The sequence below is a fragment of the Scaptodrosophila lebanonensis genome, unplaced genomic scaffold (genome assembly GCF_003285725.1).
Source record: "Scaptodrosophila lebanonensis strain 11010-0011.00,11010-0021.00 unplaced genomic scaffold, SlebRS2 tig00000131-arrow-arrow-pilon, whole genome shotgun sequence".
Lineage (NCBI taxonomy): Eukaryota > Metazoa > Arthropoda > Insecta > Diptera > Drosophilidae > Scaptodrosophila > Scaptodrosophila lebanonensis.
Window position 1 is genome coordinate 1,191,358 of NW_022060584.1, and position 27,179 is coordinate 1,218,536.

Sequence of the window (27,179 nt, forward strand, 5' to 3'; positions counted from 1 at the left end):
AAATTGTTTAAGATGTAGGCCATATTCGCGTTGTGTGCAATGCAGTTTTTGAACGCTTGCAGTCAAATGAAAATAATGACATTTCGTTGCAACATACATACATACATACTCGTAAAAGGAATTGAAAAACTGGTATATAAAAGACGCCAATGAACAAGACAGAGCGTAAAAAAGAGAGAGCCTGCTGCGCGCCCGTAGTGCGGTGTCTTTTCTAGTTCCTATAACTAGACCGAGAATCAAACACTTGCCGTACGTTTGCGTTTATTATTTATTTCCTTGCGCCGGCAAAAATATATTTACAAAACAAATTCGTGTTTCGTGATGTCACAACAACACCCTCATCATCATCATCTTCACTATCAGCAACAGCAGCAGCAGCAGTTACACCAACAACAGCAACAACAACATCATCAGCAACATGAACACCTTGCGCATCAGCAAAACCATCACAAATTACAGCAACAGCAGCAGCATCACCACCAGCAACAACAACAGCAGCAGCAGCAGCAGCAGCAACATAAACAAATGCAGAATTGGTATTCACATGTTGCTTCCTACCAGCCGCCCCCGCCGCCGCACGCAGCTGCCTTTTCGGCGCCCTGTAAGAGCAACATGAACATGAGCACATACGGCGCGGCCGCAGCTGCGGCCAGTCACCCGTATTATGGCCCCGTGGGGGGTGGGGCAGGTGGGGTTGTCGGTGGCATGGGCGTCAATGTCAATGCTGGTATGCCCTATAACCTTGAGGCGAATTCTGCAAATTCCGTTGCCTATGCACACAATCAACTGCTACAATATCAACAACAACAACAACAGCAGCAGCAACAACAACAACAGTTACAGCAGCCTCAACAGCAGCAACAACAACAACAGCATAGTCAACGCGCCTATATGCCGCACGGTCTTATGCATGGACCAGCTCCATATCCCTATATCAAAAGCGAACCCATGGAATTGTCCGATGAAAGACAACGCCAACAACAACAACACCAGCAGCAGCAACAACAACAACAACATTTCCAGCCCCCGAATCCGATGGCGCCGCCACCAGCACCAGCGCCAGCGCCCATCAATCGCTTGGATGCCAGTAGCAATGAATTGATAATAAAATGTAAGTATGGGGTGTAAAATAAAATATAAAAAAAAAACAAAATAAAAATATAACAAAAAAGAAAAATGATTGGGTTGTGCCTGCAATACTCTGATGAACACTCTCATGTCATCCAATTGGTCATTTATATATGTATATACATATGCAGATATATATTATATATGTATGAGCATACAGATACTTGGGGTCACTTGTCCCAATGAAACCGAATTTTATACTTTTGTGGCTCGGTTTTGGCGTCGAATCAATAAAACGTTTGCTGAGTTTCGCTGAGGTTTTTCGCTTGTGTGTTCGCTTGTTCGGTTGGTTTTCGGTTTCAGTCTGTATCTGTATCTCTGGCTCTCTACGTCTCTGTCTGTGTGCATGTGTTTGTTTACATGCGTTTTGTAAGTGTGTATGCTAGTGTCTGTCTTTCTCAGTGTCTGTGTGTGCGTGATTGTGTGTGTGTGTATCTATTGTAAGTGTGTGTGTGTGTGCACTCAGTTGCTTCATATTACCGAAGTACTATAATGTTTATTATATAGGGCCTGGTTGTGTATGTGCCTCGTAGCATTTTGATTGCCATTTTCAAGTCGAATCTTATGTAACATACTCTATACGCCGAACTAACCTAGAAAGTAGGGTCGCCGGGCCCCGGGGGGTTGTTGGAGTCAAATTAAATTCACGCATTACTGCGCAAATACATTTTTCTTTCGTATTTCAATTGATGACAGAAATGGAATTGAAATTGCTCGTTAACAGTTTCCCATATTTGGAGTTGGGATGGAAGAAAAACAAAGAAAAATAGTAGAACTAATTCTATTTATAACAATTTGAAGATAACAGCAGTTCTATTCGGGAACGGAAAAAACCGAAGAAAAACTACAGATACATTGTGAGTTTTGGTTTACATAGGCGACCGACCTGTTATCTATTGTGCTTGCTTATCGAACGCAGGCACAGCTCCGAGGTCGAGAAATCTAATTTATTTGCAGCTGTCATGGCAACGAATAGAGAAATTTTTATTTAACTCTACTTGTTTTGTTTTGTTTCTGTTTAATGGTTATTTACTTTGCACGATACTTGCCGTGAAATCGATTTTCATTTGACATTTTATTATATTGTGTAATGTGCATACACTTTAAGAAATAAGAGCAGGTATGTACGTGAAATTGTGCAGCTACGCACATTTTAATTCATCATTCAAATTCAACATAATCCCAAAAATCTCCCCGCTATTCATAGAAAAATGTTGAGAGTTCTGATTTAACCACCTTGCTGTTTGGTATAATGTTTGCCGCCAGGGGCTTTTGCATTTTATTTTTGGAAATAAATTATAATTCCGGTTGTTTAGGGTGGTGGTTTAACATTCATGGCAGCCCTCGCAGCATAGTTCGTGTGCACCGGCGCATTATCGAGCCAAAGCAGGAGCAGCGGCAGCAGCACACCCTGCTGATAACTTTTCTCTTGTTTTTATTTGTCTTATTTTATGGCTTCTGTAAAATGGGCCCAGAATGGGCCCTCAGTTAATCTTAACGCTTTTATCTTCATGCTCCACCAGCAGCATTCCATTCGCTTCACTCAAAATCCTTCACATTTTCTTCTTCAACTCCTTTGCATAATCGATGTATGTACACTTTTCTTTCCATTTTCTTACACTTTCATTCTGTAAGGACATTTCTGCTTCACCTCGAAATCAATACGATTACCCAAGCTTTGTAGCTGAGTTGCAGCTTGAAGCTCTTTTTATTTCTCCTTTTATATAATCTCTTAATTTCTTTTTATTTATAACGAATACATTTTTCTTTAACATTTTAAAAAATATATTAATTGTCCTATCTGCATACCTCCTTAAACATTTTATACGTTTTCAATAGTTTCTTTCCATTCTATAAAAATTTGATTTTCAATCTTCATCTCAGCGATCCGTTTCTATATTCTGCTCTGAAAATCCGAAAATCTTGTACAAAATCGATTAGCATTGAAGGCTCGGCAAACTTAGGCGTGCCCCCGTCCGTATAAATGCCGTCACATTGTTTATCAGCAAGCATTTCTCTTGCTCTCTGAGCAGTTCAGGTTTAGCTGTACTGCCACTTCTATATATCCAACTTTTATACAAAGTTCCTATTAATGGAGAGAGCAGCATAAAAAAAGGCTGATCCAATTTGTAAGTGCATGAGATTTTTATAGACTATTGATACAAAAAACAAAATACATCTATATATACCTGTTTATTCCTATTCAGTTTTGCGCATTGCGTCAGTTTTTTTTTCTTTCTTTCGGAATTTATAAATATCAAATGTATTTTTGGAAAAAACATTTAATATTAAAGCAGCAAAATAGTTCTGCAATCATTATACGTAAAGGAAAAATATGGCTCCGATATTGTTTATTTTTAGACAATTTATATGTCGGGTTCATCTGCAGTTCATCATCTGTGCAACTAGCAGTTTTTTAGAAATATCGAATGTTTGTTTGGAAAGGAATTATATGTTTTATAACTTTTAAAAAAGAATTAGTTCCGGACGTGCTGAATTTTCAATGTTTCAGAATTAGAATATTAGAGCGATTTCAATAAATTTTTCTGGCATGTTATCCGGTTGATAGAACCGGGGATGGAGTGAAAAATGTGAATACTACCCTGCCCAAATCCCACTCCCCCCACGCAACATACCTAGTTGGTTTTGTACTTTTATCATTTGGATCTGGGAAAAATATTTCGTGATTTTGATTCGTGAAATTTTATGTGATTTCTGTTGCAAGAATGATAAAATATTACAGACGATTAGGCCCGACAATGTATTAAAAAGAGTAAACCCACGTTAATAACATTGTTCAGAAATGATCGAAATGTAAAACAAAGGAAAAGACTTACATTTAATAGACGTAGGCAAATTTTAGTTAAGCAGCTCCGTAATTGTGGACTGTATTAAAGAGTTTGGTCGATGTATCTCTATCTCCGAAATCTGGGCGTTCATCTAGATCGATTTATCTCGTCATGCTGATTCAGAATATATGTATGTACTTTATGGGATCGGAGATAATTCCTTCGACTTGTTCCATAGTTTGCACAAATCTAATACATATATCCTTTTTAACCTTCGGGTACAGGGTATGAAAACATTGCGATTTTGCCAGCATTAATTTAGCCCATTTCTGATCATTGATACAGACGAAAATATAGATAAACAACATATTTTCAATAGATCATGCCAAGACGTTCTAATATTTGTTAACGTTCGATTGGCAACACATCGAAGAACGCAAAATAAAACAAGAGAGAGCGCTACAGTCCAGAAAGCCCGACAATGTACCCAGGTAAGCTTCCGACACTGGGGCATATGCGCATCTAGCAGAAGCAAAAGGAAAAAGAAGAGCGAACTTGATGCTGAATATATATACTTTATGGGGTCGGAGATGCTTCCTTCTGCATGTTACATACTTTGCACAAACCAAATATACCATTTTCACCCTACGGGTACAGGGTATAAAAAAAGATCTAGCTAACATTAACCGGATGTAATTTCTAAATTTGAGTTGAAAATTCCAAAAATTGTGGGAGTTATGGAAAATTCCTAATGTCGGTAGAGTGGAGACCTTGTACTCTTTGGGTACAGGGTATAAAAATAAAACAGCGAGCATAAGAAAACGCGTCACGAAGGTCACAGCGTTTACGAATTAGAGCTGCATCTGTAGACAGCCAAGAGCAAAGAGTATTAGCAAATGGTAGATGCTGCTCTCAAATACAATTGTGCAGGGAAATATTGAATTCGAGAATGGTATGTCGAATCGAAAAGCTCAGCAGCGATTGAGCTCAAATGTTAACACATTTGCAAATTGGGTTCCAGGGTTGTTCAAATCATATCATCGTATCAGAAACATACGTTACTTTACGGCCAGCTGGTATCTCTAATCTTAGCACACCTTGCATGCCAAGTCAAAATAAAAAATTTTTCTCGCAGTAAAAACCGAGATAATGCCTCCCAAAAAATCGAATTTAGCTCGTCGTACTCGTGCCGCAGTTGCAAGAAGGAATTACCTTTCGAATCTGACTGATGAAATGCAGGTATCCAGGCGAGAAAAAGCCAGGATAAGGCAGGCTCAGATGCTGGCCAAGGAACCACCAGATAAACGAGCAGCCAGGCTTGCTTATGCACGATTACGAGCACGGCAGTTGCGTTATAGAGCAAAACAATTGCTTCGTTCTCAGAGAAATGAAGGAGATCTGCACCAGATTCATAATCGTGTTGAATTCCGTGAGTGGCCTAAAACAATAATGGTACCGAGTGTTATAATGTGTTAAAATTTGAGCTCAATCGGTGCAGAACGTTACGAATTTTTCGATGACTGACAAACCCCAAAATTACATTTATGTACATACTACTCTTATATACAGCAAATATTTGAAGATACGTATTTTTTTGTGGCCTGATGATGCAGTATCATTTATTTTTTGTACTACTGTAATTAATTTTATTTTTTATTTTTATTAATTTTATTAATTATGAGTAAAGTAGGTTGGTAATTGGAATCAATTTAAATTCCAGTGAAGTTTTTAATTTTTCGAATTGTTAAAGTGAGTTTTTATTGTGGTTGTTGTTGCAGTTTAGCAATGCTCTAAAAAGACATTCTCTTAATCATTATACATATAGATAAGATATTATCCCCTAGTCGATGTCGCCCTGTTCTAAAACAAATCGCTTCCTCACTTTTATTTGTTTTTCGATATTGTCTTCATTTGAATATTTCTTATCGTATCTTTCAGCGGAACCCGTTGACGAACATGCCTACAAGTCCAACTATATAGATGATAATGCGCCCTTTGCTGATTTCAGCAAGTTTCCTGAATTCAATCAGGACATGTTGAGCCCCAAGGTGGAGCTGACGGTAAAGGATGACTCATTTGGCGGTGCCAGTCAAAAGGTAAGCTAAACTGCTATTTTGATTTTGAGATTTAAAGTTTTCTAATATATATATTTATATGTTTTATTCAGATGCAGCTGCAGCAGCAGCAGCAGCAGGCGCTCAACTTTCCACGTCGAAAAATGCAAGTGGAGCGCTCGGACAGTCTGCCCATTTGCCAACGCTGCAAGGAGGTGTTCTTCAAGAAGCAAACCTATATACGACATGTGGCCGAAAGCAGTTGCAGCATACACGAGTATGACTTCAAATGTGATATGTGCCCCATGTCCTTCATGAGTGCCGAGGAGCTGCAGAAACACAAGCAATTGCATCGCACAGACAAGTTCTTCTGTCACAAATATTGCGGCAAGCATTACGACACAATAGCCGAGTGCGAGTCGCACGAGTACATGCAGCATGAGTACGAAAGCTTTCTTTGCAATGTGAGTGCCCGTCCATATTCCACAACTTGCGGTTTAATTGCAACACTTGCTTCCCTTTCAGATGTGCTCTGGCACTTTTGCTACACGCGAGCAGCTCTACGCACACCTGCCACAACACAAATTCCAGCCGCGCTTCGATTGCCCAGTTTGTCGTTTGTGGTACCAAACACCAATGGAGCTGCATGAGCATCGTCTGGCCTCCCCTTATTTCTGTGGCAAATATTATGCCGGATTGGGGAATAGTACGAGTGCCGCCACTACTCAGCAGCAGCAACAGCAGCCACAACAGCCACAACAGCAGCAACAACAACAGCCAAACTATAAGCTCCAGGACTGTCATATGGGCACCATTGAAAGTGAGTTTCATTCTGAAAAGTAAATGTCGGATTGAATTTCGTCTTCTTAGCTGTTTCCATTATTTCCACTAATTCGGTAGAATGCTATTAGGCAGCTAGTCTCATTTGTATATTTATAACGATATCAATTCGAAATATAGCCCTTCTCCGCGATTCTCAGTTAAGCAAAGCCACTTGAAGCACCAATAAAAATCTGTTTAAAAAGATTACCGGCTTTGCACAATTAACAATGCTTCCATTGTCGTTTTCGTGTGAGCTTTATCGTTTGATATTAACAAATAGGTCAAAGACCTTATGTATTTACCTATTAGTTGACTATGTGATTAATATTGTTTATACTTTTGTTATCGTTGTCGTGCGTTGTGAGTCGGGGACTAGCAACCTTTTTAGCAACTACTATTTTTAAGAAGTTATTATTAACTTTTTTACGTTGAAAGTCTATTTGCTAAAATACTAAATACTAAAATTTATCATATGAAAATCAAGCTTACAATTTTGTTTAATGTATTTAATTAGATTAAATACTTATTTCTCCATCTGTCTGTATGTATGACCGCTTTGATCTTAGATATTACACACTAAAAATAGTTAACAATTTGTTGTGCGGATTACTATAACGTCTAGGCATTGCAAGTTTATTTTAGGTCATCCCAAATAATTCGAAATATTACATAATAATTAAATATGTACAGACTGAGTGCATAAATTTTATATTTTAATATAACTACAACATTTAAAATCAGCATTAATATAGCCTTTATTCTAAATCGTAAATCGTTAAGTAAAATATTTATATTGTCAAGCTATTAAAAGATTAGAGTTACAGATATTAAGACTTGGTATGACTTGCCGTCTGAATCCAATCTGTACATTTGCCTGTCTGTCCGTTTGATATAAACAATTCTAAAACCAAATTGTTTAAGCTCGGTATGTTTATTATTAAAGCGTTAAAGCAGCTCAGCTTTATTTTAGAGTTTATAATCTGGGCCAAAGAAATGGCTACTTTAACCATTTTTGTAAACGGAATTAAACTTAATCTAAGCACTACTATATTGTCTTGACATTCATTCTTGACATAATATATAGAAATTGATCAAGAAAGAGAAATAGATCAACAGTAAATACAATTTTTTTCAAAAGTGAACGTAATATCTAACGATGTTCCAAATGAGATTAAAATATACTAGTAGTGATCATAAAAATAGACGCGCGTTCACATCCTAAAGTATTCTGTCCCACTAGAACTTAAAAATGTAAAGAAAATAAACCAGAATTGCTTAAAAGCCAGTTATAAAGTAAGCCCCACGGTCTATAATCTTTCAAAGAAGTACTTTATGCAAGCTGTGGCTTAACTTAGAACTCAAAACTGCCATAATTTATATCTACCTAAGTTAGTTCCATTTAGTAATCGATCGATTATATTATCTCCTTTCAGTGCCCACATCGCATCAGAAGTCCAGCAGTGCTCTGCCCGCAACAGCGGCGCTCAATTCCTTGCTGCAACAGCGTCAGGTTAACGCAGACAGCGCAGCGCTCTTCGCTTCCACAATGAAAACAGATATAAAGCTGGAACGTAGTTACAGCAATTCCACCAGCGAGTCATCCTTCAGTCTTCACGATAGCAACTATAACAATGCCTTTGGAAGTGACACATCGTTGCATGGCAATAACATTGCTCCACAAACCCAATCGGCCCACTCGTCCACTCTTGATGAATCGGAGGATGCACTGTGCTGTGTACCGCTTTGTGGCGTGCGAAAGAGCACCAGCCCGACACTGCAGTTCTTCACGTTTCCGAAGGACGAGAAGTATCTGCATCAGTGGCTGCACAATCTGAAGATGTTTCACATTCCAGCCGCCACGTATCTCACCTATCGAATATGCAGTATGCATTTTCCGAAGCGATGCATCAATCGCTATTCGCTGTGCTATTGGGCGGTGCCCACATTTAATCTTGGCCATGACGATGTCGCCAATTTGTATCAGAATCGGGAGCTGACAAACACCTTTACATCGGGCGAAGTGGCACGTTGCAGCATGCCTAATTGCAACAGTCAGCGCGGTGAAAGCAATTTGAAGTTCTACAATTTTCCCAAGGACATCAAGAGCCTGATCAAGTGGTGCCAGAATGCGCGCCTGCCTGTGCAGGCCAAGGAGCCGCGACACTTCTGCAGTCGCCATTTTGAAGAGCGTTGTATTGGAAAGTTTCGGTTAAAGCCCTGGGCTGTGCCCACATTGCATTTGGGAACTCAGTATGGAAAGATTCACGACAATCCCAAAAATCTGTATACGGAGGAGAAACGCTGCTGTCTAAACTTTTGTCGCCGCAGTCGCTCTTCAGACTTTAACATGTCCCTCTATCGTTTTCCACGCGATGAGGTGCTACTGCGGCGCTGGTGCTATAATCTGCGGCTAGATCCAAGCGTATATCGAGGAAAGAATCACAAAATATGCAGTGCACACTTCATTAAGGAGGCATTGGGTCTACGAAAACTGTCTCCAGGTAAGTTTTATGAAGCAGTTTTGTGCAGGAAATCACAACATAATTTTATTTGGAATCACGTTGGGTTGCCCGTAGTCGCTTTAATATCTAATAGATTCAACTTTTAAGTTATCCAAGGCAGTCAAGTCAAGTTATATTTCATTATGCCCTTTTTTTGTAGTCCCTTAAGTCCGAATTCGTTATTTTTACGGTTGTGTGATTGCCTATTCAATCCATCAGAGCTTAACTCTCAACTATAATCCACAGGTGCTGTGCCGACACTGCATTTGGGTCACAATGACACCTTCAACATTTACGAGAATGAGTTGTGGCCTCCGCCTACACCGACAACGCCCGTCAACCACCATCATCAAAATCTACATTCTCATCCGCATCATTTATCTAAGAGCTATCAGCGCCATTCCGCTGCCTCCACCTCGTCCTCGGCCAGTTCCACTTCCATGTATGTTGATCCAGATCTGAATGCTTCCTTTATGAGTATGTCTGCCGGCGGTGCCGGCTCGTCTTCCTCACTCAATGTTACCGAATGCATGGATGTGTGTTGTGTGCCCCATTGTGAGAGCAAACGGCATAACAACGAAGACATCACATTCCACACCATACCGCGCCGACCGGAGCAAATGCGAAAGTGGTGCCACAATCTCAAGATACCCGAGCACAAAATGCACAAGGGAATGCGAATTTGTAGTCTTCATTTCGAGCCCTATTGCATTGGCGGCTGTATGCGTCCCTTCGCTGTGCCCACCCTGCATTTGGGGCACGATGACGAGGACATACATCGTAATCCGGATGTGATTAAGAAGCTCAATATCCGAGAGACGTGTTGTGTGCAAGTCTGTAAACGCAATCGTGATCGCGATCATGCCAATTTACATCGTTTTCCCTCCAATGTGGCGTTGCTGACTAAATGGTGCGCCAATTTGCATAAACCAGTGCCGGATGGCACAAAACTCTTCAATGATGCCATCTGCGAAGTGCATTTTGAGGACCGCTGTTTGCGCAACAAGCGCTTAGAGAAATGGGCTGTGCCTACTTTGGTCTTGGGTCATGATGATATACCCTATAAGCTGCCGACGGAAGCGGAAGTTGCCGAGTTCTTTGCACGGCCGAGTGCGCCGAATACAGGCGATGAGGAGGGCGAATGTTGTGTGGAAACTTGCAAGCGTAATCCCAATGTGGATGACATCAAGCTCTATAGACCACCCGAGGAAGCAGACCTGCTGGCCAAGTGGGCGCACAATTTGCAAATAGATGTGGAGCAGCTGCCTAATCTGCGCATTTGCAATCTGCACTTTGAGTCGCACTGCATTGGCAAACGCATGCGTCCCTGGGCCATACCTACATTGAATCTGGCAAGCAATATTGAGAATCTCTACGAGAATCCAGAACATACTTTACTTTATAAGCGGAAGGGAAGACGCCCGCACTCTGACGTTACGGCGGGAAATGCCAGCAAGCCCACCTGGGTGCCTCGTTGCTGTTTGCCGCACTGCCGTAAAGTGCGTGCGATCCACAATGTGCAACTATATCGCTTCCCCAAGTTCAACCGTTCTACGTTGGCTAAATGGGCGCATAATTTGCAAGTGCCGCCCCTCGGCAGTGCTCAGAGACGTCTCTGCTCATCGCATTTTGAGCCGCATGTGCTTAGTAAAAAGTGTCCCATACCACTGGCTGTGCCTACGTTGGACTTGAACACACCACCCGGGTATAAAATATATCAGAACCCGGCCAAATTGAAGGCCAATAAACTGTGTCTGCAGCGTGTTTGTATTGTGGAGAGCTGTCGGCGTCAGCGGGCTCATGGAGTTCAGCTCTTTCGCTTTCCGCACAGTTACACGCAGGTCCGTAAATGGCTTCACAACATCAAGCAAAGACCGAAGGGTGCTCAATTGCGTGCCCAATTGCGAATTTGCTCCATGCACTTCGAATCGCATTCGTTTAATGGCAAGCGGCTGAGTGCTGGCGCTATTCCTACGCTGGAGCTGGGGCATAACGATGAGGACATCTTTCCCAATGAAGCACAGTCCTTTGTCGAGGAACACTGTGCGGTCGAAGGCTGCAATGCATCTAAGGAACAACCCGAAGTTCGACTGTTCCGTTTCCCCACCGAAGATGAGGATCTATTGTGGAAATGGTGCAACAATCTTAAAATGAACCCAGTGGATTGTGTCGGTGTTCGCATTTGTAATAAGCATTTCGAGGTCGATTGCTTTGGACCCAAGCATCTGTTCAAATGGGCCATACCCACATTGGAACTGGGACATGATGATGCGCAAATAGAGCTAATACCCAACCCGAAACCCGAAGACCGTTATGTAGATCCCATATTCAAGTGTTGTGTTCCCACCTGTGGCAAAACGCGCAAGTTCGACGAAGTGCAAATGAATAGCTTTCCCAAAGATGAGGCGCTCTTTGAGCGCTGGCGGCACAATTTGCGTCTGGAACATCTCAATTTTAAGGAACGCGAACGCTATAAAATATGCAATGCCCATTTCGAGGATATATGTATAGGGAAGACGCGTCTCAACATTGGATCCATACCCACATTAAACTTGGGTCATGACGAAACAGAGGATCTCTATCAGGTTAATCCCGAGGAGCTGCAGAGCAATCTCTTTGGTAGGCAACGAAGACTGCTGGATCCCACATCGTCCCACTCGTTGCCGAAAATAAAACAAGAACCAATCGATGCCGACGCAGTGACCATGTCCGAGGCGACTGATTTGAACACCACCCAAGTGAAGATCAAAAAATCGCTTGGCGAGCTTAAATGTTGTGTGCAGAGTTGCGGTCGCAGTCGTTTGGAGCATGGAGCGCGTTTATATCCATTACCCATGAGTAAACAACAGAGAATGAAATGGTTAAACAATTTATCGCTGGATGAAGAGGAGGTGGACCGAAGGACACGTGTTTGTCATATACACTTCAATAAGCGTTGTTTCGAAGGCAAAAATCTGCGTGGCTGGGCTATGCCCACATTGCACCTAGATGAAGTCGAGCGCGAGCAACCCATCTACGAGAATCCCAAAAATATACCAGGGTTCTTTACGCCAACTTGTGCTTTGGTGCATTGTCGCAAGCGCCGGAGTATCGACAACGCTTTGCGAACCTATCGCTATCCCAGAAATGAGGAACTCCTAGAGAAATGGTGTGCCAATCTAAGACTGGATCCAGCAGAATGTCGTGGACGCATATGTGTGGATCACTTTGAGCCGCTGGTACGTGGCAAACTGAAGCTGAAAACGGGCGCAGTGCCAACACTGAAATTGGGACATGACTTTGGGGTGGTCTACGATAATGAGGCCATCATAAGGGCCATGGAAAATACAGGCGAAATCGATCCTGAGGCAGAGGAGAGCTGGTATGGCATGGGAGAGGGGCACGTCAAAAGGGAATTGGAGGATGTGGAAGAGCAGCAACAAAGCGAGAAGGAAGAAGACTATGATCACGACTTCTACGATCCCATGCAACTGGTGGAAACCTATGCCGAAGAGCGCAGCAGTGAATCGGAGTCAGAACATGTCCTACCCGACGATAATGTTGAGGCGATCGTCAACAATATGCCTAACAGATTTCCGGAGCATGACTTTGAGGAAGATGATGCTGATGTTGATCACGACATTGGTAGAGCCATACATACTACACCAATGAAGCGCGTGAATAATGTCACACCCATTTGTTGTCTCCAACACTGTCGCAAGGAGCGCACGGCCCAGCATCTCATTAGTACCTACAGATTCCCCACGCAAAGGGACGTTCTACTCAAGTGGTGTGCCAATTTGAAACTGAAACCCAAAGATTGCGTCGGACGCGTATGCATGGATCACTTCGACCCCGAAGTAATGGGCAGTCGTAAGTTAAAAAGAAATGCCGTACCCACGCTGAATGTTGGTCACGATTCTCCCCTGCCCTATACTCATACTGGCGAAGATTTGCGGCTAACGCAACCTTCGGTTTTTCGGCTTTGGAGCCTGAAACATCGACGCAAACGCAAGGAGAGTGAGGTCAACAGCAATACGTGTTGTGTGAGTGAATGCCAAAAGACTGGCGACGTCGATGGCGTGCGTTTGCTGCGTTTCCCAGAGTCTGGAACCCTCAGATATAAATGGTTGCATAATCTAGAATTAATTGGCCAAGACTTTTCCCCTGAGTTTCGTGTATGCGAAGAGCATTTTGAGGCGAAGTGCTGGAGCGATGATAAACAAACGTTGCTACCAAATGCGTTACCTACCCTCAACTTGGGCCATACCAGTCATACGCTCTATTTAAATAATAATTTGCTACAGCCGCACATTTGTTGCTTGGCTCCAAACTGTCATTGGGCAGAGCACGAGGACGAACTTCTTCAGTTGCCAACTGATGCCACCGTACGAACCGCTTGGCTGCAGAAACTTCAGCATAGGCCCGTGGGAGAAGAAAAGGTGCACATTTGCTTCAGTCATTTCGTACAGTTATATGAACAAATCAAATTGTCCGACAAAATACCGGAGAGTGTACAGAGTGAGCTAAAGAAGTCCTATGACCGCATATTATCCCTTGAAATCGCACAAAAGTTGCGCTGTGCTGTTCCCGGCTGTAAATACACCGAACAAAGGCACTTGTATCGCCTGCCCATTTGTGAGAAGACACGCGCCAAATGGCTGCATAACACCAAGATTCCATTTGTGCCCGAGAGAGAGTCTCTATATCGCATTTGCGAAGCGCACTTCGATCCACAATTTCTGAATGGTGGGTCTCTCAAGCCATGGCCATTGCCAACACTGAACTTGAACCACGAAGATGTGATATTTATGAATGAGAGACCACCGACAGCAGTGGCCGCGAAGCTGGACTTCAAAGCAAGACCAAAAGCAATATCAACAACTGCGGTGGCAGGGAATGTGCGCCGTGTATGCAGCCTACCCAACTGCATTCAGCGCGAAAGCCGCAGCAGATCAACGTATCCCTTCCCAGAAGATGAGCTTCTGCGTCTAAAATGGCTCATAAACACACGACTAGGCGGTCATGATGTGCAGAAACTGTTTGTGTGCGATGAACACTTTGAGCCACAAGCATTAAACTCTGAAGGCTATTTGCGGGCAGACGCATTGCCGACTTTAAATCTTGGACATCACTCTCATATCCCCAGCGGTACGCATGATGAGCAGGGTGAGAAAATAGACCTGGCCTACATTCGTGCTAACTATTGCTCGGTGTTGACATGCCTGCAACGTTTTCGAGGGAATCGATATTGCTATCCCACAGAACTGGAGGTAGCCATTAAGTGGGCCCGAAATTGTAAACATAATAGTAGGAAAGCCATTCTACAAGGATTTGGTGTGTGTGGCAAGCATTTTGAGAAAGATTGTATCATAAAGCCTGGTAAACTGGTGGAGGGTTCGGTGCCGACGTTGAGACTGGAATTGGAGGACAAACAATCAAACAATCCGCAAGTGAGGTGTGCTATAAGCTCCTGTGTGGAGACTCGAGGCTTCGGGGTGCGGCGTTATTATAAATTCCCAAGTGACGTGCAAACTTTAGGTGATTGGTGCCGTAATCTCAATTTGCCGCTTGGACTAGTTAAGGACCAATTTCTGCATTTGTGTGAGCGACACTTTGAGAAGCGCTGCTTTGATGACAGACGATATCTATTTAAAGGATCACTGCCAACCCTAAAGCTGGAACACAATGAGCCATCAAACTTATTGCTCAATCCCGACAATATCCATGCATCCGACTCACTAAACGCGGAACATTCTCCGGCGTGTTGTGTGACAGGCTGTGGCAAAACGGAAGCGAAGGATAACGTGATTCTAACTCCGATTCCTCAGACCTTTTATGGCAAATTTTGGTTGCATAATTTGCAGATGGCCCTTCAACCAGAGCAGCTGTCCGCCGCCAGAGTTTGCAGTGAACATTTTCACACGAATTGTTTTAAGAACGGAGTTTTAATCAAGGGAGCCATACCCACGCTGAGTTTGGGATATGAGTCCATGCACGACATATATCAGTCCAGCTTGCCACAGTTCGGGCGCAAGCAAAAGGTAAAGTTCTTCCAATTAAGACAGCGATGGACTTCGCATATGATTTTTGGCCCCGAGACGATCCAAATACGTGCATGTTGCTTGAAAAAATGTGGAAACTGTGCAACTTATTCACTTCCAGCGGCGCCGGAATTGCGCGAAGCATGGTGCAAGGAATTGGAATTGAATGCGGCTGAGGATCAATTGGAGAAACTCAGGTTATGTCCATTGCATTTTGTGCTGCTTTATGAGAAGAGCGAGTTGGAATTTAAGGAAGAGCTGAGCAAGTGCGATGAAGAACAATTGGGAATACTTAAGACCATCTACGAAAAGGCGCAAAATCATGTGATCTTGCGAATGTCTCAGTGCTCAGTATTCACTTGCAAAGCAATACGCCAGCGAGACTGTTGTAATCTATTTCCATTGCCTGATGGCAGCGAGGTGGATAAATGGCTTCACAATACACAAATCGATTGCCCGGTATATGAACGTTACTTGGTAAGCGTGTGCGAGAAACATTTTGAGCCATTTTGCCTCATAAATGCAGGAAGATTTGCTTCCCTACACCCCTGGGCTATACCTACGCTAAATTTGCCCCCACAAGCGGAAGGTGTAAACAATTATGACAATCCCCCCGAGAAAGAACAAGAGTCCAAGGAAATTCAATCGAAAAGTACTGAAGAAGGGGACCAGTTCGACGGTGCCAATAACATTCAAGAGCAATACGATGATGATATAAATACGGACGATGATCATTTAAGTCACGATGATGAAAGCAATAGCTTTTCTCCGGAAGAGCATTACAGCGACACCAAAGATAATGCCAGAATGGAACCCGTTGTCGTAATGGAGCACATGAACGAATCGGAAACAGAAGACAATGCATTAGAAGTAAAGCTGGAGAAGTTGGATAGACAGGACGAGGACTGCCATTTCCCGTGGGAGGACACCGATCCCTACCAGCCATACGAACCGGAAAACTCAAGTCAAATGAGCGATGGGGAAGACGTCTTGCCCCACGATGCCGATAACTCGAACATGCTGTCATATGAATACAATGATTCGACGCAAATGAGCGATAATGAGCATTTGCTGCCCCACGATTACGAACATTCCAGTCATATGAGCGCTTCTGGCGGGGATTTGAACAGCAACAGCTATGAGACAAATCAGGGTAGGCAAGGCTTGGAAGATGACACAAACTCACAGCCCATGGAAATGCAAGCGTTGGAAGTGCTACTCGAGGTGGGCCATGTCGAGAAATGTACCAGCTATGAGCAGTTGGACAATGGAGCTCACTCAACCACCCATATGAGCGAACACACATTGGCCGTTGATCGCCCCCACCACTACCCAGAGCCGCAGCTCTATGCTAGAAGTAGCAATAATACCTACAATGCTCGTCGCTGTTGTGTGCATGGCTGCGACATCACCGTGCGCGACACCGAGGTGAAGCTACACAAATTCCCCCAATCGCAGGACCTGTTGCGTAAATGGATGTACAACACTCAGGTGCGAGTAAATACGAAATACTCCTGGCGCTATCGCATATGTAGCTACCACTTCGAGCCCGAATGCTTTAATGGCTATCGTTTTCGATTGGGCACGATGCCGACATTGCATTTGGGTCCGCATAGACCTCCAAACATATTCCAGAATGACTTCGGCATCACGAGGTCGGTAAAGGGCAACTCATCCGTGCTGTTAGAGCAGGAGCTGCTCGAGCAGGAACAACAGTTGGACACTAATTTGGACTACGAGAGTGAGCCGGAGGCCTCTTCCTCTGTGGCAGCTGCGTATCCACCACGAAAGTCCAGCAAGTACTGCCAGGTTGAGGGTTGCTACAACCATTTGACCAGTGAAAACATCACCCTTCACAAATTTCCCACCTCCCGGGAACTGCGACACCGTTGGATGCACAATACACAGGTGGCTTTCGACTCCGAGCATCCATGGCGTCATCGCATTTGCAGCGCACACTTCCCATCGTTTTGCCTGATGAACTCACGGGTGTTGCACGGCAGTGTGCCGACCCTGAATCTGGGCCCCAATGCTCCCGCCAATCTCTATGATAATACCCTACAAACCCTCAACATGCGTCAAGAGAAGGAGAAACGATTGATGCAGAAAAGGCAACCGGCACACGAGTGGGTTAGGCAGACATCTTTCGATGACCAGGAAATGGAATACGATGATAATGAGGAGTTCTACGATAACAGCCGACAGTCCTACAATGCGCGTTCAGATAAAGAAAAACGACTGATGCAGAATAGGCAGACACTCGATCACAATAATATGGAAATGGACTACGATGAGGACGATGATGATATTGAGGAACTTGAGGAAGAGGATGATGACGATGATATGCAGTTGTTGGTACCGGAGTTGCAGCTTCATGTAATGGAAAACAATGAGATTAACAATGGCAAGTCGGCGAACAGCGAGAGCCACAACGACGACCACCACTGGAAGTCAAGACAACAGAAACCACAGACTTCTAGTATGAAAATCAAACATGAATCGCAGTCCGATCAGCCACGGACAGGCATAATTTATAACGAAATCAAATCCGGCTACGACAAATGCTCACTTATCCACTGCCAGAAGCAACGCTCGCAACATGGTGTGCACATCTACAAGTTCCCCAAGTCCAAGCAGCAGCAACAGCGCTGGGAGCATAATTTGCGGATTCGCTTCGACGAGCAACGTCCCTGGAAATACTTAGTATGCAGTGAGCACTTCGAGCCCCAATGCATTCGCCTGCGCAAGCTTAGGAAGTGGGCTGTGCCCACTCTGAATCGTGGCTCGAACGTGCCGGACGATCTATTTACCAATGAACAGTGTCAGGACATGAGTACGCCCTCCAGCGGCACGGAGGATAACAGCGATCAGGATGATCAGGAGGATGTGAAGGAGACACAGAAATCAGTGATGAAGAAACTGGAGGAGCAGTCGGCTCAGCAGCTAAACGATAGCCGCGATCCAATGGAGCTGCCTTCCATTGGCCAGAACATCAGCAAACTGCCACCCTACAAAATCAAGATGTGCTGTCTCCCCTATTGTCGTACACCCCGCGGCGACGGCCTTAAACTCTTCCGACTGCCAGTCAACAGTGCCACCATGCGCAAATGGGAGCAGGCAACGGGCATGAAGTTCAAGGAGTCGCAGCGCAATACGAAACTCATCTGCAGTCGGCACTTCGAGCCGGAATTAATCGGAGTGCGACGACTGGCGCGCGGCGCCATTCCGACTCTACATCTGGGACCGGGATCGGGGAAGCAACAAAGTACATCGACGCAGTCGGAGCAAAATCGGCGTGAGCATCAAATGATAAATGCCGAGGCGAACAAAATTAAACCCAGATGTTGCATGGCCGACTGCAGGCAGGGCCCGCATGTCAGATTGTATAAATTTCCCCAGGGTAAGTTTCATTTTGTTTACCAATTAGCAATATTACCAAATGCAAGTTTAAACTTAGATAATAGATGCCACAATACAGTGCAGATAAGGCTCTGTAGCCACATGGTATGGCTGGTCTACTTGTAGTTACGCAGTTAAGGTTAGCTTGAAGTGTGTTTAAAGAAAATCTTTGGAGATACTTTTATGGGAAGAATTGATTTCTTCTACCAGATAGGTAGAGGAAGCATGGAAATGCTTATCGATTATTTCAGATATTCAATTATTCAATATTTTCTTGACCTAAACATTCTGGCTTGCTCGGACAGTGAAATATGCTGTACCCAGACAAACTTCCGGCACTGAGTTATATACGTCCCTAGTAGAAGAAAAAAGAAGAAGAAAATAAACTCGTCCTTTCTCGGACTTAGAAGAATCTGGATACCAACTTCGGTTATTCCAGCTTCTATAGTTTTTAAGATCCTTGCGTTCATCCAGACGGACGGACGGAAGGACGGACATGTCTAGATCAATTCGTCTAGACATGCTGATTAAGAATATATATACTTTATGGGGTCGGAGATGCTTCCTTCTGCTTGTTATATACTTTGCACAAACCTAATACAGTGAAAACTCTCTTGGCCGGACGCTCACGGTCGGCCAATTTTTGTCCGATCGAATGTTTTTAGAAAGTGTCCGCGGAAGAGAGTGTCCGGATAAAAGAGGTGTTTCACTGCATACCCTTTTTACCCTACAGGGTATACAGGGTATACAAAAATGGACTATAAATGACGAATTTGATAATCAATTAAAAACTAGTACACCATTGGCAAAAAAGGTAGCGGAAACAGCTAGTCTAGGAATTTACAAATAATATAACTCCCTCTCCTCATATCCTGCACTTCTTTGAATCAGATCATTAAATTTACAGTCAATTAGTTATTATTATAAACAAGACTTGTTCAATTTATCCATTCCCTATACTGATTCGACTCTGATCTTTTAAGATATCGTGGAACGGTTATTATTATAATTGCAGATGTTTTTTTCGTTTGCTGAGTTTAAATATTTTACGGTTCGGCTTATGTAGGAAGGACCAGGATAGCTATCGTTTGAATTTCCTAGTCTCTACGATTGCTCAAATGGAATCTAGATAGATTTAAGCATTCCTAACACACAATAATCTCTAGCTTTGCGATTAACAAATCGGAAAGAATAGCTCTTATCGTACCAGTTACATATTTTCTACTTGTTTCTAATATTCACATTTTGAAGAAAAATAATTCAGACAACCCTCTGGTTACGTTTTTTTTTCTCACACAATATTTTATTATAATTCATAGTTTTTCTAGAGTTTTTTGCAAAAAATATCTGCCATTACCATAAATCACGAATCGCGTCTTAGAAATGTGTCGTATTGTTACAATATATCTTCCGTTTTCTATAGCTTTTCGTATAGAATTAAAAAGAGGAAATGGGATATCTCATATCGGCACCTTAAAAATATATCCTTTCATAGATTTTCAGCTGAAAGTCAATAACAAAGATCGCAATATTAAGTATACTTTAGATTATTATTAACCCAATCAATTTAATAAGAACCAATGCCAAATAAGATTTCTCTAATAATTAACTAAATGAAGTCCTTTCGATATTGACTTTGGGTCGGCGAATTTAACTTTTAAACCTTTACATTTTTTCAGATAATAATCATTCTGATAATAATCGTATTATTGTACATTCCGTAGATTCCACGATGCTGCGTCAGTGGTGCGAAGCCCTAAAGCTGTCGGATGTGCCACGATATCGGGGCAAATTTATATGTGCAGGTCACTTGCCGGCCCGGGCTCAGAGCTGCGTTGTCTGCGGGGTGGACAATGTGAAGCTGCCGCTTCTTGATTTCCCGGAGAACCGCAATTTGCGCACCAAGTGGTGCTACAATTTGAAAATCGGACCCGTCGCCAAATGGGATAATACACATCACATATGCTCGAAGCACTTCGAGGACTATTGCTTTTCCCCGATGGGCGGATTGCTGCCGGAAGCGACGCCCACCTTGCATCTGAAGCACAGCGATCAGGACATATTCCACAATGAGCAGTTGAGGAGAGGAAAAACAGACACCACCAATATGATGCGCATTAAGGATGAGCCCATGGACAGTGATGAGACGCTGCTTCTGTAGCACCAATTAACAACAATTAATTTTAACATTAGTTCTAGAGTATCAGTTTTTTACACATTGTACCATGTTGCCATGTTATGACCCAATGTGTGGCAGCCACAAGAAGTCTTCTTTAAGTTATAGTGTACAATTATTAGAAACATAATATGCTAATTTGCATATATAATAACCAGCCAGTGATTTTAATATGTTAGTTTACTGATCAATGATTATAAATATGGAATCGAGCAAAAATAATGAAACTGCAAAAAACCATGCACACAAATGTTCCTTATGTGACTTTGTTTATTGAAAAAAGTGTGAAAAAAACTCTCCGTTTGTTTTAAGCATGTAATACCTATTGAGCATATACATACATACATATATATACCTATATGTAGATCTATGTAGAATACCCAAAAACATCACATACAGATCACACCATACTTGGTGTGTTTTCTGAGAAAATAAATGAATCTAAATATATATTACGCTAATGAAAATCAAGTAAGACTTGACTTTGACTAGAGATGGGCACGGGCAGAGATTCTGCAACTAAGCTAAATGCTTAGCTAATAGATACAAATTTCGAAAGAATGTACAACTAATTCTGTTTTTACACGGTAAATTGGTTCCAGAAAAAGGCGTGTAAAAAAACACCGTGTAAAAAAGACATTGACCATGTTATTTTGAATCATGCTAAATGGAATCATGTAAAAAAGACCGTGTAAAAACAGAATTACTTGTAGGTGTACTATCTGTACTTTACTAGTCTAGGGTCATGAGGAACCAAGCTGAAAAGCTTAAACATGATTCCACATGACACTAGACAAGTAACTAAAATTCATGGCTAAATTCTAAGTCCTAGCAGTTATAAAACAGCTGCTGCTTTTGGCTAATTGTACTTATGATGGGGTTGCCTCTATTTCACGACCGAGCTTCGGTTGAATTAAAAGTCTGGCAATAAAAAAAAGGATTTCTGGCGTTAGCTGATCTGATGATGACGTATTTTTTCACAATCAAGCAAAACGTCTAGTATTTATAGTGTGAAAATATTACGAATGCTTGGTTTTTTTTTTTTTGACTATTCAAAAATATGAATATTCTATAAACTTTTGCATCGCCCCAGGAAGTATTCAATACAATTGCTAGTGATATCTCCGCGAAATCATTTGTTATACCCGAAGGTGAAAAGAAACCGAAAGTCATCAAGCGTATGTATTTGCCACCAATGGAGCCCTGTTTTCCAATCGAATTCTTCTTAGGCTTCTATCGACAGCTCCTCTCGCCCCGTGCCCATCCCGATCTCAGATTAAACAGAAACTTGAATTAAATTGTTCCCCACATTAAACTTAAATGCCCGCCTATAAATAACTATTTCATTGCCTCATTTGTAGCGCCATCCTCGTTCTGTGCGTAATTAGAGTCCATAAATAAATTTCGATCCGATTTGTTTGACTGCAAATAATACGCGATAAGTTATAAGTCCTCAAAACTTCTACAACAATTAGGGCGGGCACTCACTTCGCGGTATTTTTGCAAATAAATGGACAAAGGTTCCACGTAGTTGTCGAAGCCCAAGTTGGAAAAGGCGACAAGCAGATCATCTCCGTTAACTGTTTTGCGGTTCTCCGCCACACTGCGTTCAATCGCCTCGCTGCTGATAAAGGATATGAACTCCGACACGCACTCCTGTATGCATTCGCGCGCGTCCTTGGCAATCTTGCCGTTCTGTGGCACAGGCACCTTCATAATTTTTATGATGTTGCATATGGGTAGAAAGCGATCCTGTTCGCGCAGCATACTGCCATGGCCATCCTGTTTATCCGATTCATCTGCAAAAGGAGTCTTTTGTTTATGCTACGTACAACAAAAACAAAGCGACTACTAAATAATCACCTCCCGACATTTCCTCCTCCTCTTTAACAATTAAATCCATATACTGTTGTGAGTCCTCGCTGTTGCTCATGGTTTTCGTTGATGTGCTTAAAATCTGGCAGACCACTTTTTATTTACAATTTACACAAATTGTTTCAATAAATTGGCTGTGTCTGCCGTGGCTTTGTGTGCAGCCCTGTTGTAGAGCTGCCAACTCGATGAGATTTGTGCGTCGAGCGATGGGTAGCACTGGCCGATAAGTACAATTTTGAATGCGTCTATTGGTTTCAGTTAATAAGTTTACTTTTTTGACGCCAACATCAATGTGTAGAACTGCAATTAAAATGTAACTGAAATCTATCCAGCTATGTATAGCTTTCTAATATCCAACCCAGTTAGAACTCGTGTATGAATGGCGAACCAACCAACCGCATGGCACACTAACTATACTCGTACACACCAACTAATAAGCAATTGCTGCTTAATTATGCTTATTCACTTTGGTAGTCTTTGCGCGTGCGTGTATGGTGGCCGCCATAGCCAAAAACCCACACATAAGTATGTCATGTTCTTAATAAGAAGCTGATGTAGAAGTATTAAACAATATTTTTAAATTTATGCCTTTGTCTACTAAAGCAAAAAGTTACTTAAACATTTATTGGCATGATCTTGCATTTGTGCGCCGCTGGTTTTCCTCATGGCTGGCTTATTGGCTTTCCTGCTGACCCACATTATTGACTACAACTTGTTTGTCGATTATATAAGCGGCCTAGATATGTGCAAGCGTTCTAAGTTGTTGGCTAGAATGTTGTCCAGCCGGCAGATTTGTTTCTGATTTGTCTCCAACTAATTGTCATCATCATCGAAATCATCCGGATCCTCGGGCTGGAAGATTTCACTTAGTTCCAATAAATAGGCTAGTGCTTTGGCCAAATAGCCACCCAGTATCATGCCCGGTACTACTGTGACGAAAAGTCCTAACGTACTATTCTCATCTCGGGACGGTTTCTTCTTCAACGGGCCTATGCGCTTATAGGAGCCCTTCAAATGCCTTGGCAATTGATATGTCCTATTTCTATACAAATTGATATATTTAGTTATGTATTTGATCATTCCAGTTAGAATAAGGCTTAGAATTTTGATTGGTTGTGCATTTTAATGCTGCATGTAACAGCTTTAAGCAAAGAATGCTATTTCAAGCTAAGTACATATGTATGTGTGTGTGTTTTTATATTTCGTTTGATGTTCCAATGCTTTTGATTAAAAAAGCAAAACTTTCTACGACCAAAACGGATTGTGTGTCAGAACTTTTTGGCTGCATACGAATAGCGGGTCTGGAACGTGCTTTTCAAGCCACTTCCGTTCTAAGTCGACTTATGCGGGCCATTTGGCCACAAAGATGTCGTCAACAGGCATTTCAATTATTCATTCCGTGCGAGGGACAGCCATTTCGTTGTCCCCCTCTCACTGATACCGCCTGTCTTTCAGTTGTTGTTTTGTTAATTATATTTATCTATCTATTTACGCTGCACTTTCGGAAACACTTCGTGTGGTCGGCCAGGCGTAAAAGGTGACGGTCAGTTTTTCGACAGCAGCAACCCCCCTTTGGGTAATTACCCGTATTAATGTCCATCTAAATCGTCGCATCTTCACACATTTTCCCATTGCATTTGTTTGTTTTATTTTGAAACATTAAGGAGTAATTGAAAAATATTAAACGAAGCGAATCGTACAGAAATTATTGTCTGCCAAAGCACCTAGATCTTAGCTTGGAATAACTTTCAACTTCAAGAAAATCAGAGCTTTTAGAGCATCTATAGTGTCAAAGAAGTGAAATTATTTATTCCAGTAATGCAAAGTAATTCCCATCACGACTCTACAAGATAGTCAGGGATGTTAGCATATATTTATGAATTTGTTAGTATAGCAGGAAACAAGGAGAAGATCAAATCACAAATACAGTAACTTGCTAGAGTGACTTTGTGTTGCAAACCATTCTGCAGCATTTAAATACGATTAACAAACCAAACCATTTCAAATGCAGAGCTTCTCGAAAACTAGAACTTTTCCACCACAATAGCAGTTGCAAATTATGAAAACGAAACACGTTTAAATTTATGAATTAATTCTTATAAGTCTGACTGCGTATGATATTAAGCCAAATTTCTCCTCTTTTCAAGCACCAGAAGAAACAACAAAACATTCTTAGGACTCTGATCTTTACTGCATTCAAATATTTCCACAGATAAATTTCATGAGGCCTAACACAATTTGCCCTCACCCCTGACAATAAAATGTATTTAATTCCTTTCCATAAATGATCACAATAAAATTATTTACACTGCACTTTTAATCTGTGATTTCGCATATATTCTTTTAATTCATTCAATGCAATGTTTGATTGTATTTTAAAGTTGATATTGATTTACTCGTACTATATGCTTTGGTACTTTTTTTTCAGTTCCATTTTAGATCTTCATTAATTTAATTTAAGACTAAAAAAGGAGGTCGATGTAAGCAAACGCAATAAAACGAAATCTTATGAGTAAACACGCATACATATAATATTATTTAAAGAAATTTAATAAACCTACTGATATTTTATATTATCAAAAAATAAAAAAAATCTAATAATACATATTCAATAATATCTAGAATTACCTACTCATTACTAATGTCTAATAAGATCTGGAACAATGTCTAATAATATCCATTAATACCGAATAACATTTCAAAATATCTAATATTATCCAATCATAATACATAATATAATATTTTATGATATCTAATAATAATAGATTAAATCTAATATATATCGCATGTAGATTTTAAAATCATAGGACCTTTTAAAAATAAAAAATTTAATGAAATTTATAAAAACTTAATAACTTATATTATCAAACAACACCTAATAATATATAAAAACAAATATTAGCATCCTTTAAGTATTTAAAGCATTTGTGCGCATTTCCTGAAGAGTTAAGTTTAAATTTCGATATTCTGTTTCCGATTACTTATCGAACTGTCACCACTAGCTTTAAAGTCCACCACTTCATAACAAAAACAGCTGGTCAACAACTAGAAAGTGGGGAGAACGCAGCCAATACAGTTACAAACATATATACGAATAATTCAGAATATTTACTGATAAAGAGCAGACAAAAAGGACAGCAGCATTTGAAAGATTTATAATTGAAAATGTATTGCATTTGAATCGCAAATAGCTGTTGGGTTCATTTGCAGAAAAATTGTTTTTAAGTCTATTTGCCACAAAGTGAATAAAAGCGCTGTGACTCGACAATGATAAACATTTTTTGATTGAGTTAATAAAAAACACACTGCCCCTGTGGAAGCTTTTAAAACAGAATTTTTGGAAAGATGCTGCAGCACAAATATATGACTTTTTTAGGCTAATTTAAAAATTCATTTAAATAGTTGGATGTTGAATAGGAAATTGCAATTGTAAAAATGTCTGATGTAAAAAAGGTAGAATAGCATTCGATTGGGCTCAATGGGGATATCTAAGTTGGGTGTTATATGTTTGCAGCTTCTTAACCAATTCGAAAAGGATCGGCTTTTATATTTTTATTTTGTAACATTTTTTACTTTGAGCTAGTGTATAATTATGTCTAGAATAATTACGAAGGGATTTTTAGAAAGTTCTCAGCTAGATGCCAGATGCTAGGCATAGAACACCTTGTATTCCCAAAATAATAATTTTTGCGTTTCAGATTTCACTTAGTAGCTTGCAGATTTAACGTTTGTGCTGGGGCTATATTATTGATATTTTTAACACTAGCTGATTGTCCCTACAATACCAATTTTGAGAAAACGATTTGCAATGTTGGTATAAAGGGGTAGATAGTATTACCAAAGTAATTAACGCGCTTAAAGCTAAGTCAATTGACGATCTAATCAATAAGGAATGAGAGCAGCTCTGGCAGGATGTCATCTGGATAAGAACAAGTTCAATGTATTCCAATATTGGGTTTCTTATCAAATGCAGGCCATTAAATATCACTAATGAAAAGTAATAGTAATTCTAACAATTTTTTGTAATCATAATAAATGACAGAAAACTTGCAACTTCCATAAGTACTTACATACTTTAATCAACTCTCCTTAAGAAAATAATAATACTATATATTTATTCATTTCGTTTCATTGCAGAGGGAATTATACAACACGTACATACAGAAACATACATACTGACCCTACTTCGAATCCTTTTACAGGTACCAAACCCTTATATTTTTCATATCAACAATCACTTATATACTTCCTTTTGAACCCTTTTCGCGTGCCTTCAGTTACACAATAGAACGACCCTAAAAGCTATTTGCGCGCGTTTTTTTTGCATAGATGGGTAAACAAGTTCGTTGTCTAAGTCTTTCGTTGTGGCAGTGCCACAATAAAAGGCGACTATAAGTAGAGAGCTGCTTCCG

The 27,179-nt window shown here is 41.3% G+C and overlaps 3 protein-coding genes across 3 annotated transcripts; 1 reads left to right on the plus strand and 2 right to left on the minus strand.

The window, feature by feature from the left end:
• The first annotated feature begins 11 nt into the window (after positions 1–11).
• On the plus strand, positions 12–21,333 carry LOC115629073. The gene is made up of 7 exons (XM_030525389.1): positions 12–1,111; positions 5,856–6,013; positions 6,085–6,435; positions 6,497–6,791; positions 8,227–9,294; positions 9,541–18,717; positions 20,441–21,333. The coding sequence occupies exons 1-7, from the start codon at positions 322–324 to the stop codon at positions 20,875–20,877; spliced, it is 12,276 nt and encodes a 4,091-aa protein (XP_030381249.1). The 5' UTR covers positions 12–321; the 3' UTR covers positions 20,878–21,333.
• An 857-nt stretch (positions 21,334–22,190) lies between these two features.
• LOC115629045 (nuclear transcription factor Y subunit beta) lies at positions 22,191–22,906 on the minus strand. Its single transcript, XM_030525347.1, has 3 exons — positions 22,756–22,906; positions 22,381–22,691; positions 22,191–22,314 (listed from the first exon to the last, which is right to left on the minus strand). The coding sequence occupies exons 1-3, from the start codon at positions 22,823–22,825 to the stop codon at positions 22,231–22,233; spliced, it is 465 nt and encodes a 154-aa protein (XP_030381207.1). The 5' UTR covers positions 22,826–22,906; the 3' UTR covers positions 22,191–22,230.
• A 419-nt stretch (positions 22,907–23,325) lies between these two features.
• On the minus strand, positions 23,326–23,880 carry LOC115629044 (essential MCU regulator, mitochondrial-like). Its single transcript, XM_030525346.1, has one exon. The coding sequence runs from the start codon at positions 23,845–23,847 to the stop codon at positions 23,581–23,583; it is 267 nt and encodes an 88-aa protein (XP_030381206.1). The 5' UTR covers positions 23,848–23,880; the 3' UTR covers positions 23,326–23,580.
• Between the last annotated feature and the right edge of the window lie 3,299 nt (positions 23,881–27,179).

What these genes read in the sequence shown, in the direction of transcription:
- LOC115629073 (XM_030525389.1), top strand. Translation starts at nt 322, where the DNA reads ATGTCACAACAACACCCTCATCATCATCATCTTCACTATCAGCAACAG. An exon ending in TCTACGAAAACTGTCTCCAG is followed by an intron (nt 9,295 to 9,540) that starts GTAAGTTTTATG and finishes TATAATCCACAG; the next exon opens with GTGCTGTGCCGACACTGCAT. An exon ending in ATTGTATAAATTTCCCCAGG is followed by an intron (nt 18,718 to 20,440) that starts GTAAGTTTCATT and finishes TACATTCCGTAG; the next exon opens with ATTCCACGATGCTGCGTCAG.
- LOC115629045 (XM_030525347.1), bottom strand. Translation starts at nt 22,825, where the DNA reads ATGAGCAACAGCGAGGACTCACAACAGTATATGGATTTAATTGTTAAA. An exon ending in GGAGGAGGAAATGTCGGGAG is followed by an intron (nt 22,692 to 22,755) that starts GTGATTATTTAG and finishes CTCCTTTTGCAG; the next exon opens with ATGAATCGGATAAACAGGAT. An exon ending in ATTTGCAAAAATACCGCGAA is followed by an intron (nt 22,315 to 22,380) that starts GTGAGTGCCCGC and finishes TATTATTTGCAG; the next exon opens with TCAAACAAATCGGATCGAAA.
- LOC115629044 (XM_030525346.1), bottom strand. Translation starts at nt 23,847, where the DNA reads ATGATCAAATACATAACTAAATATATCAATTTGTATAGAAATAGGACA.